Here is a 12,730-nt window from a genome sequence, read left to right as displayed (position 1 = left end):
AGCGAGGGTGGGGCCCCATGACCACCCGTGCCTTACCTGGCCTACCTCTGAAAGCTACGACATAACCGTGCGCCAGTGGGGTTTGATCTGGTGCACTCATCTCAGCACCTTTCACAACCACCCTACTGATGATGGACGACTGTAATTTATTTAGAGGGTTACTATTTAGTGAGTTGTTGGCCCACGGTGGAGGAACCTTACGCTTTTCCGTTCAAGAACCATGGATGTCCTAATGGAATACCCATAAGTCAAGTCTTACGTTATCTTCTTGCCAGCTTGACGGATATTCTTCTTTTGTATAAAGCCTCAAACAGTAGGGTTTTTCCAAACTTAACGTGGCAGACGGAGAGATCAGGACTTAATTTTTCGAAAGTTAGGTGTGGTCACGAAAGAATATTTGACCTCGTGAATAAGCCTTCAACAACTGCTTCCTCCACCGCCGCCTTCTCGACTTTTTTTCTTTCCCATTTGACCAATGTACAAACATCTCCTGGTAATAAATGCAGCTACCAGAGAGAGATTCCCTCGCGGCGATCTCCTTTCTTTCCCTTCGTTGACGGAGTTCCTGATTTTCTGTCCTTAAATCAGGCAAAGAGAGATCTTTATCGAGATCTTTTCACGATTATCATGGTTCGACTTCGGGATCTGTGGTGGATTTTAACGTGGGCCTGCTGCTGGAAGAGATCACTGAGGAACTCCTGAGATTTTCCCTCATCTGGAGAAATCCGAATCTGAGGTGAGTATGAGCTTCTGGATATCTTTGGTTTTCGCTGTTGCTTTTTTTGTGAAATTCCAAAGGACCACCGAGGTGGTATCGCACGTGGTAAGCGGGCTCCTGTGCCAAGCTGAAGGCTCAGGTGCGAATCCCTCTGCTGCCACATGGGGGCTTAAGAGATATCTGGTAGGGGTCTGCCTAACACTAGCTTGCCTTTGAAAAAAAAAAAAAAAATCGAAAGAAGGGTTTTAGGGGATGCGTCTGATTACATAGACATTAATTGTGGAATTAATTGGAAATTCCAATGGGTCATGATTCCGGTGTTTGGATTCTATCTCTGCACGGTTGCTGCCAGGTGCAATCAGTGGAGTCAATGGGTCCCATCTGGTTCGGACCCAGGTAAATCCGATCCCAGATCTGGCTTAAGGTGCAGTTTATGTGTCCAATCCGTTCTGCCATTCAAAAAACGGTACCCAAACCTATAAGAATTACATCAACCAGACCTGGTTCATACCCTGTAAAATAATATCTTTTTATCAGAGAGAGAGAGAGACTAGGGTGAAAAATAAGAAAATGAGAAAAAACATAAACTTTTAAGTTCAACTCCTACTTGAAATATATTTATGGTTTTTATGTAATATTTATTATTTAAATATAAAAAATAACCTTCAAATTCATGTTACAGAACGACTCAACATACTATTAATAGATTGATCTATCGATAGATTGAAAAAACAAAAATAGGATAAAGACGAGAAAATCAATCATATAAATAACAAGGATTGTACGTGGTTCGGCAAGAGTTGCCTACGTTTACGATCACACTGAGATTAACTATTACGATTGAGATACACACATTACAAAGGACAAATTGCCCTCTTTAAATACAAGGAGTCTAACACAACCTATTTTGAATAAAATTACAAAATTCACAAAAAATCAAGAATTTATATCAACGTAGAAATCATGCTCAACACTCCTCCAACAATTCACCCAAGAAATATATTTTTTCTTTCTTACTTTTGCCAAACTCCATCTATATCTGATTTATTTTTCCTTAGATCTCATACAATTCATATAAAAAGTAACCTTTGAAAATTTTCAATAGAATTTAAACTTTACATTTTGTTTTACTTGCCTATTTTTAAACGTTCCCCAAATTTTCTATTTTAAAGATTGGAAAATCTAGATTTCCTGCAAAAACCTTATTAAAAAAATCTTTAATGCACCATTGTCATGTTTAAATACAAGGAGTCTAAAGCAACCTATTTTGAATAAATGGGCCTGGCTTGGCCAGCCAAGAACCGGGTCGCCTAATTAAGCACTGATCAAGCTTGTGCCGAGGCCAGCCCAAATCCAATAATAGTTGTGACAGGATTCAACTCAGGCCTGTCAGGCGCTTACTGGACTGGCCTGGTGCATACGGACTGATGGATCTAATACTACTAATTAAACATAAAATGACTTTGAACTTCGATACATTAGATCCAAATTCAGATACATGTCTGCGTTGAAAACTAAGAATCTGATCGTGGATCCTTTTTGGGTCATGGATGTAATTTATCCAAACACTGCAAAATGTGCTGAAAGCAAGTTTCTCCTGCTTGGGAAGGTGAAAATTCGTCAGGCCAATTAGGAACTGTTCTAGATCCAACTCAAACTTTCAACTCAAACCTTATATGATCTGACAGGCCAGTCTCCAGTTGGGCCAGACATGCAAATGGGTCTCATGTTATAGTCCATATCCAGAAAATTATGATTCAGATTGGGGTCAGGGACCCAACCAGGTCCAAACCCGATTGGTCTACAGTGATGCTTTAAACTACTATAGTCAGTGATCAGTAAGATCTAGCGTTGGCGTATTCATCCTGTTTGTGTGGTTGCTCATCATCACTGAATCTTTTCTATATTTCTTTTCTTAAAGTATCTGTGGTGATCTTGGTCTGAAATTGAACACTTGGAAGTTTACTTGATTTGGAGCAAAAAGAACAGAAAATGCAGACAAGGTCGGGTCTTGTGGGTGTTGTGCTCCACATTATCCTTCTGCACTTGTCCACAACAATGGCGGACCCAAGATCCAACGTCTTAATGCAGACATGCAACAAAGAATTGGAGCACAATCAAACCTTATATATCCCCAACTTTTTCAAGTCAATGAATAACATCAGCAACCAGATCCGGACCGACCGGTTCGGACTCGCGGCCAGCGGCTCGGGTTCGTTGGACGCATGCTACGCACTCGCACAATGCTATGGCGATCTCTCCACGCTCGACTGTGGGCTCTGCATTACCGAAGGCGTTAAATTGCTCCAAAGCTGCTTCCCTTTCAATGGTGGCCGGATCTTCTTTGATGGATGCTTCATCAGGAAGAATTACAATAGCTTCTTTGATGAGATCTTCGGGTCGCCAGATCGGGTCAATTGCTCCAAGTCAGCCCCAAAGTCCAATGCATTTGCCGGGTTGGCAAGGCGGGCAGTGGGTCAGATGGTTCTCGAAGCTTCTGGAAGTGGTGCAGGGTTCAGCCAGGCTGCAATGACGGTCGGCAACGAGTCAGTATACGGTTTGGCGAATTGTTGGAGGACTGTCAACTCTAGCCGCTGTAGGGAATGCCTGACAAACGCATCCATGGCACTTTTGGGTTGCTTGCCAGGGTCCGAAGGGAGGGCCATGTACACTGGATGCTTCCTAAGGTATTCCGACACCAATTTCTTGAACAACAACTCAACCACTTCCAGCAAAGGTTCTCTCTCTCTCTCTCTCTCTCTCTCTCTCTCTCTCTCTCTATATATATATATATATATATATATATATATATCATGTGGTGGATATTAAAATTAGTTTCGTTGGGATCTGGTTCTGAGAAACTGATCCAATAGCCAAATAGTCGGGTCGGGCTCAAAGGGTCCAAAATTTATGTTGGATCGCCGGCAAACAGTGGCAATCTTCAGTTCACTTGGGGCATGCATTCCTAGGCGGTGCACACCTACACCTTCCCAACTAATTTAAGTGACCAATAACTATGGCAATTGAAAGACCCCCAAACCCTAGTTCATGTCATATGCAAAAACCCAATCAATACCTTAAATACTAAAAAAAATCATCTGTTAATTTAAAAAACAAATAAAATCTCTAATATTCTAAGCATTCATTATTTATGTCTAATGCTAATTGAAAAAACACAAAAAAACCTTAAAATCCTAATTAAATATTCATTCTATCTCGAGCCAGAGTGCAAAATGTCCAACACCACGGAGGAGAGAGAGAGAGTTGGGGGGAGGGAGTGGAAGGGTAAAAGAAAGTTGGGTTTGGGTGTGCTCACTCTGACCCGACTTTACATAGAGTCAGGGTGGGTAGTACCCACCCTGTCGATTCATGGTGGGTACTACCCACCTTGACCTAAACTCTATTATTGAGGAAATTTTTGGGTCAAGGGGCACCCTGGCCACAATGTGGCTCCACATCCGCATATATACAGTCACTAGAACATGAGAACTAATGTGTGACCATGATTTTTTAAAGGGTTTTAGTTTTTTTTCTCTTAAATCCAATGTCATCTATGTGATCTACATTGTGGTAGATACTAGACCGGATAGCCTGATGATTGTTGGGTATCCAGCCGGTTCATGTCGGGCTCAGGCCTCAATTTGAGGACCCTGCCTGATAAAAGTTGGGCCGAGCCCAACTAGATATCTTATCGGGTCGTGTTCGGGCATGGGTCTCACCCTGAGTCGGGGTTGGGCATAATATATTTCATGAAAAAACAAAAAATATATTATGCATGCATAAAATATATTTTAGTTTTGAGTCTTGGGTTGGGCATAAACATGTCAAACCCTAATCCATTGGGTTAATAAAGTAAAGAGCTCTTCCTTTTATAACACATGGAGGGTCGTTTTCTTTCTCATTCTTCCATGTGAAACTATTCATCCCACAAAGTAATTTAAATGGATGATATATGAGCAAGTTTCGTTTTATGTATATCACCATTTAATGTTATTTCTCTCCCTCTAAAAATGCTAGCACAACATTACATTTACTGCTCTCTCTCATACGACCACAACATTTGATGTTTTCTTTCTCTCATGTACACAAATGCCTTACTATTAATATTCCTTCCCACTTATCTAAAAAACAGGCAAACCATTAGCCTTATATTTGATCAGAGGAGAGAGTTGTTCCCCTATCTAGAGCATATAAACAGAGCACACCCACACAACTAGAGCATTAGCCCATCCACAACAAAATCATCATCAAATACTATTTACCAAGATTTAGAAATTAGCATTCTTATGGTTTCCTAAAGAGTCGAGTCCGTTTCCTGAATCCTAAATATTATAAAAGCATGAGCAATGGCTTCAGGTGCAAAAAATTGGATGTTTTATAACTTTTTATTAATTGACATTGGTCATGTGAATTAAGAATGTAATTAAAACTTTATATTTATATGGGTGTTTGTATAGAGTTTTAAAAAAAAAGGAAGTGTTACCTACGTGGCACATTGTAATTTTTTCAAATATAATTACTATTTAAAACTGCTCTGTCACCAAAATGTCTTTATCTTCCTTAATAGCTATAAAATTTTAAAACTTTATATATAATATTTTAAATTTATCAATATGTTTGTGGTTCCCATTCTTTTTCCTTTCATTCTTAATAAATGTATATGATTTAAACATTTTTTTTTACCATTTAAGTTATCATATAGTGCCCTACCATATGGGCAGGCTGATTATCTAGTTTTAGTAAGAGAGAGAGAGAGAGGTTCTCAACAGTTTTCGATTTTACAATTTTAATTATAATGATTTTATTATGACAATTAAGAGGAAGAGAGGGAGTTATAATGGAAACTCAATTGTTTGTTAAAAAATATAATATGCCATGTAACACCTTTTTTTTTTTAAACTACATAGAGTCTAGAGAAGGGGCAAAGCAAATTTTTAATTACACTGTCAAAACACGTGAGGACTTAAGACACGGGTCTTTTTTCTGGACCTATGACTATGAGTCAGTTTGTCCCGACCCGAGCTGATTGAACATTGTTGCAGGTAAACTTTTCATAATCGGGCCCAAATAATGTTGGGCATAGCCCGACTCAATAACTATTGGGTTGGGCTATCGACGGCCCATGATTCTTTACGGGCCTGTCAGGCCCTTAGGGGTAGCTAATAAGGTCGGCCAGCCCAACTCAATGTCCACCTCTGAATCTACATGTTTGGTTTTATAGGGACCAGCCAGATCTTGAATCATCTAATTCTGACCTTTTAAGGCCTTAAAATCAATTACTCAAAATTTTCATAAATATTCACCATGTCTAGGAATTACAAAAAAGTGTTAAAAATGCCCAGTTTACGTCGTAGTTCGGACGTTCGAATGTGAAAAAAACTAATCTTATGTACAAATTAATGTTACAAAAATATGCAGGGTGCTACTGCTGTCATGGTATTTATTGTTACTGTAGACAAAACTTTATCATTCTGCACGAAAAACTTTTCTAACCTGTACTTTATGATAGTCTTCTTAGTTGTTTATCATTGAATTCTTGGATGTTATTTTGTCTGTTTTTGCCTTCACAGTTTGATTTCTTTGATTACTTCTGTGTTGTCCATTACCAGGTGATCATAAAATTACCATTATAGTTGCCATAACTTCTTCTGTTCTAGTGGTTTTCACAATTTCCGTTGCGGCTGCCTTCTTTGGAAAGAGGAGAATTGATCGAAGAAAAGGTCATATAATTTTTTGACATGAATATTTTGCTTACGGTCATTTTTCTATTGCTGAAATTGATTTCTATTCCAGAGAGGAAGAAACTTGGTGGTCTAGCTGCTAAGATAAAGAAATCTGCGCTTAACTTCAAGTATGAAACACTTGAAAGAGCCACCAATTACTTTGATGAGTCAAACAAACTGGGCCAAGGAGGATCAGGTTCAGTTTACAAGGTAAGTTTCTTCTATCATCATGTTAATATATCAAACTCTGCAGGATGAGTTCAATTTTAGAAAAGTATTATGTTCAACAGGGCGTACTACCAGACGGGAATACTGTCGCCATAAAGCAGCTGTTTTTCAATACAAAGCAGTGGGTGGATGAGTTCTTCACTGAAGTCAATTTGATCAGTGGTGTTCAGCACAAAAATCTTGTCAAACTGTTAGGCTGCAGCATTACAGGCCCCGAGAGTCTCCTTGTTTATGAATATGTTCCCAACAAAAGCATTGAACATTTTGTATTTGGTCTCATTCTATCTCACTCTGCCATTTTGTTCTGTGCAGCTCGCTCCATAAGAAAATATTAACAGGACTTCGTTTGATGCAGACAGGGAGAACACTCAAATTTTGAGCTGGAATATGAGGCAAAATATCATTCTCGGAACTGCTGAAGGCTTGGCCTATCTTCATGAGGAATCAAAGCTGAGGATTATACACAGAGACATAAAGCCAAGCAACATACTTCTTGATGAGAATTTTACAGCCAAGATTGCAGATTTTGGTCTTGCTAGATGTTTCCCACAAGAAAGAACTCATATTAGCACTGCGGTCGCTGGCACCCTGTAAGCACTTTGCTGCGTTATCATTTCATATATTTTGTGCTGCAGATGTGTTTATGTTTGGTTTACAAATGCATGAATTACCATTAACCATATCAATCTTCAACATGGTAATTGTAAAGGTATCAGCAATTCTAAGCAATAGAAAGTTGTAGCTGTAAGGAAATGAGAGCCTACCAAATTACCAAAGTAGACACACAAAAGTGCTACAACAAAGTCTATCAAAACACCAATCTTGAGATGTCTTAAAGGGTTCTACATGTTTAAGTATGGTCAAGGTATGTGCATAGAATTGGACTGTTCATTCGAATGCAGTCTTGGTCTAGATAGCTTAGGCAATTTTATGAAAGGTTAGAGACTAATCTTAAGGTATGATAGGGATCCAGGAAGTGTATAAATATCTATAATAAAACTAGAAGGATTATTGATCCGCAGAACTACGGTTGACAGAGCTCCAACATTAGCTTTCACTGGTAAGGAAGCATTCTGATATAAGACAAGGGTACAAGAAGGGTTTTAGCCCTTGAAAGGGATAAAGAACTAGTCTAAGGAGGCCTTACCTCATGTGAATCACAAAGATAGAGAGGAACATGATGGAGGAGAGAGAGTAAGAAGGGAAGACAGAGACATTTATTGAGAAAAAGAGGGCGAGAAAGAGTGGTTCTAAGAAAACTTTTATATTATTTTATTATATAAAAAAGAAATCTCACACCTCTATTTATATATGAGTATTTATATATGAGAGGCTCGTGATAGAGTCCATACTTAATCATATAAGTCATAAAGAGTCCGACTATGAAACAAGAACTAGACTAAAGAGAAAATTCTAGAGTCCTACCTGTGTCATGACACTTATTCTAATTAAAAGCACTAATTAAAACTAACATGAGAAGACCTGATTAGATTTTCCCTAATCACCTTACTTGAAGGTGAAAGAACTTTATAAAGAGATAGGGACATCCCACCTTTGACTTTTTAATTAATTATCCTGCTTTAATTGAAGTTGTCAGTCGAATCAAAGAGGAAGATTGCTTAAGAGATGCATGAGCAATATTTAAGGATTAAAGAGTGGGACGTAAGTTTGAGGGTAAGCTGTCTGGAGAAGGAGATTGGTTTTTACTATTTCGAGATGAAAGCTTGGAATATTTGGGGATTCGAAAGTAAGTCTAAAGTGGATTTCTTGGCAAATTATATTAGATTGAATAAGATCGACATCATTGGCATATCTGAAAAACCAAACTCCCCATCATTGATAGAGAATTTATGAAGAGGTTTTGGCGAGGGCGGGAGCCCCCATGGCGGGCAGGTATTTCTGGTTGTTTGCTCACAATATGGGATGTCTACGAAGGGGACCTGATGGACATGTTCAACGAGTTCTACCGAAACTCTTGGATCCCGGGGAGATGGGGACTGTCATATCTTGTCCTTCTTCCCAAAGAACAAGGTGCTAGAGACATTGACAGCTTTTGGTCGGTCACTTTGCTTACCACATCTTTCAAAATACTTGCTGAAGCAGGTAGTGGGTCGTCTGGTGTATCCGGTCAGGAAAATCTAGCAAAATAAAAAATTAAAAAACTGGAAAAAAAGGAAAGATATATGTTAAGCAACAAGCAATAACACATGAATATAAATACAAACAAGAAATATATAGAAACAATAAAACTTGAACATAAAACGTGAATATAGATACTACTGAAATTTTACACAGATTTTCTGATATTATCCAGATATTATTGGGATAAATTTAAATATCCAATATTTTCAAAATATTGCAATATTTTGCCTGTAAAATAAATTTTTTATCTTACAGAGATAATATCTCACGATATTTTGAAAGTATGGCGCATCAATGCACATCTTTCTCCCTCCCTCTACAAAATAGTATACTCATCCATTTTCAATTATATTTCAAATGTTATAGGGGGTATATGGCACCAGAATATCTTGTCCGTGGGAAGTTGACAGAGAAAGCAGATATTTACAGCTTTGGGGTTGTAGTAATTGAGATGGTTACTGGGAAGAGGAATAATTCTTGCCAACGAAAGTTTGGACATGCTCTACAAATGGTGATATTCATATCTTAGAACTTGATTGACTTTGAAATGAGATAGAGTATTTTCTTTTGAAACATGAAATTCTTGATTCTTTATAGTTCATGATCGAAATGAATTTCTTGTTCAGGTTTGGAACTTCTATTTATTAAATAGACTAAGTGAAGTTGTTGATCCAAAGCTAGAAGGTAATTTTTCGGAAGATGATGCTGTCCATGTGCTTAAAGTTGGACTACTCTGCTCTCAAGCATCAGCTGAACTTCGGCCGCCGATGTCCATGGTGGTGAAGATGCTTACTGATAGAAACTACACCATCCCTTCTCCGACGCAGCCTCCATTTCTGAATCCTAATTTGGCAAGCCAAACAATTCCTTTCCCGGCGTTTGACACCCAATCCTCAGTAAATAGTTTGACAATCACTTTGCTTGATCCAAGATGATGTACGTTTCTCTGGACAATTCCTGTATCATAGAGTGTGGCATTTCAAGTTACAGATTGTGCTCCTTGTGTCTTGAGCCTAGTTAGCAACTCGCTTCTGTTAAAGTGACAAGAGTGTCAAAAGCCAAAAAGGGAGATCACAATGACTTCATGCAAGCATGTTAGAATCATCTGACCCTCATGCTTTTGATGTGCAATGAACAAAGATGGTTACCCTCTCAAGCTAGCAAATGTATTTTCTGATCGGAAATCTGAACCATTTGCATCCATAGTTCATATTGCAAATTTTCCTTCTCTCTCGCTCAATGCTTCTTCTTTTCTTTTTGCAATGTCATTTCTTGAATGACTCCTGATGTTTCAGCTTGTAGTGGAAATGAATGAAACCAAGCATCTCTTAGAAAATATTAATGTGGCCAAGGTTGCATTGAAATTAAGACCAACCATATCTTTATTCAAATATAAATAGAGGCCAATTATTTATATACTCATTACGCAAGGCCTAGCTTCTGCATTACTCTTCTACTTGCCAAGTCCACTTCCATAACCCGACCCATATCCTTCGCCATGGCCATAACCAGAACCTGACCCCTGGCCATATCCCTAACCGTGCCCAGACCCTGCACCAGAACCACGAACCCTAGCGGTAGCCCTCACCATATCCTGCTCCTCGAGCTGAGCCTGAACCAGCTTGTGAGCCAGCACTAGAACCGGAACCAGAGCTGGCTGGACACTTTCTGAACCGTGAACTCACATAGAACTTGGTTATGACTGAACTCAGACATTGAACTAGTCTTGAGAACTCCTTTTTACTGAAAACCAATTTGGCAAGTCTGATAACACCAACAAGGACTATGATCTTGTGGTTGGTGATATGGATCCCTCACATTGAAGAACTTTCCATCATGTTATTCAGACAAATTCTGTTACTATTATGAAGTTCTGCATCATCCATTTGTTATAAAAATCATTGGATAAAGATATTCTTTTATACAGGACATATAGTCATGTGATTGTGACAGTGCCTTTAGATTCCAGATTTGAGTGTTATAAGTTTAACATCATTTATTGTTATTATTATTATTTTTAATGTGAAACCAGCCATTTAGCTCCATTCAATTGTCAATATAGGTTTTCGATACATACCTTTTTCTTGTCGCGGAAGCGTAAGAGGATCATCTATGCTTTCTTTTGCTCAACGGATACGTGCCCTCACTTGGAGAGAACGACAAATCCACGATCCAAGTGCTCACTACATTGATTCACCACAAAGACACACTGTCTTTTTCTTTCTTTTCACTGCAGACACTGTGCAGAAAGATCTCTCTCTATTGAAATCTTAAGCACCCACTATGCACAGCTATTGAAATTTCTTTCAAGCATACAAGAACACAACACTATGTTCTTTCTCTCTCTGCCTCTATTTCCTCTCACTACAGCACACAAAGGCCCAGCCTTTGTCTCTTTTTTCTGTGTCTCACACCCTCTCTCTTTTCTCTTAAGCACACAAAGGCCCAGCCTTTTCTTGCTGTGCGTCTCACACTCTGTGTGAGTTTTTCTTCTTCTTTATTTCTTTATGCTCCTTTATGCATATCAAGAATCAAAAATCCCTAGAAGAGGGGATAATGGGTGGTTATCAAACCACCCCTTTCTCAAATGGTGGGCCGGATCTGGATCTCGCTCATCATGGGCGAACCCGGTACCCAACCCAACATTCTCCCACACGCACATAATGGGAAGAGATCTTAGAAGAAGGTACATCAAACATATTCTTATGGTGAATAACATAGAGTATACATACTGGCAAATGGATCGTGCGACCCGTGAGCTTAGGGAGTGGAGGCATATTATGTACCGGTTGGTGTAACATAATAGCCTAAACCTGCAAACAATAAGATAACACAAAGTGTACCTGCACAAGCCAGGTAAGAAGCTCATTGTGTCCTAAATCAAATACATTTTTCACATTCTAGCATATTGAATCCCTCTGCACATTTTATAGTGCTAAGCTATGCTAGATAAGGCCTTTTTCATTATGTCACATGTTTAATCATAAACCCAACATCCCTAGGATGTGGTAAAATAAGCTAGCTTTTAACATGTGCATAATTTAAAACTGTCAAATGATCTTCCCTTTCAACTTTCATTCTTTGAATCAAAATAAGTTGCTTTCCCAGACATGTACTTTTAGACCGAATCAGACATGGTCTTAAGCGACATGCTAAAGTAGCAACACTCATCTTTCTTCTTAAAATAAGGTCAAAAGTTAATTCATAATGACACCAATATATATATATATATATATATATATATATATATATATATATATATATATATATATATATATATATATATATATATATATATATATATATATATATATATATCAAGGACTCACACAATGAAGAAGCAGAAATCATTTTTCATTTCTTTTTGTGGTCGACTTATAGTTATGGTGCGACATACGTGATATGATTCACTTATTACGGCAAGACTATCTCACTCCAGTGAGTGTATGCATACATCATTGATTCTTTGTCGTACAGATCTATACTAGTTTAATTCCTCCTCGAGAAACTAACTTGAGTCCTTTAGGATGGTGACACGTGCAACAATATTCATACGCTTTCATTTCTCATAGGTCTCCATGTCCCTACGAGAATGTGCCTCATTACCGATTTCAGGTTGATTCATAGTATGGTTGAGAGCCTCCAAGGCCTCAACCTCCTCCAGTGTAAACTGAATCTTTCTATGCCATATATCATAGTTATCACCATTCAGTTTCTCAATCTGTGCTAAATCCATTATGGATTTACTTGGTGCAACCATGTCCTTATAAAATAAGAGTAAAAAACAATGTGCAAATATGTTATTCAAGCATGTTATAATCTATTCACTAGCACATCTATATGCAGTCATAATCACATGATTAGATAATATATAATTTCTCTCAGGGCGTGAAATCGAAAACTCACTACGTTCATAATC

At 38.3% G+C, this 12,730-nt stretch overlaps 1 protein-coding gene across 1 annotated transcript; it reads left to right on the top strand.

The window, feature by feature from the left end:
* The first annotated feature begins 647 nt into the window (after nt 1-647).
* Nucleotides 648-10,014, top strand: LOC149834011 (cysteine-rich receptor-like protein kinase 3). The gene is made up of 8 exons (XM_090011179.1): nt 648-736; nt 2,640-3,455; nt 6,328-6,438; nt 6,512-6,651; nt 6,732-6,942; nt 7,025-7,259; nt 9,178-9,322; nt 9,438-10,014. Exons 2-8 carry the CDS (start codon nt 2,711-2,713, stop codon nt 9,744-9,746), a joined length of 1,896 nt encoding a protein of 631 aa, XP_089867305.1. The 5' UTR covers nt 648-736; nt 2,640-2,710; the 3' UTR covers nt 9,747-10,014.
* Nucleotides 10,015-12,730: the final 2,716 nt, after the last annotated feature.

Source organism: Nuphar pumila, chromosome 6 (genome assembly GCF_984573655.1).
Source record: "Nuphar pumila chromosome 6, dmNupPumi1.hap1.1, whole genome shotgun sequence".
In the NCBI taxonomy this organism is placed as follows: Eukaryota; Viridiplantae; Streptophyta; class Magnoliopsida; order Nymphaeales; family Nymphaeaceae; genus Nuphar; species Nuphar pumila.
Note: the sequence above shows the minus strand (reverse complement) of the source record. Positions and strands in the feature narration are given on the sequence as shown.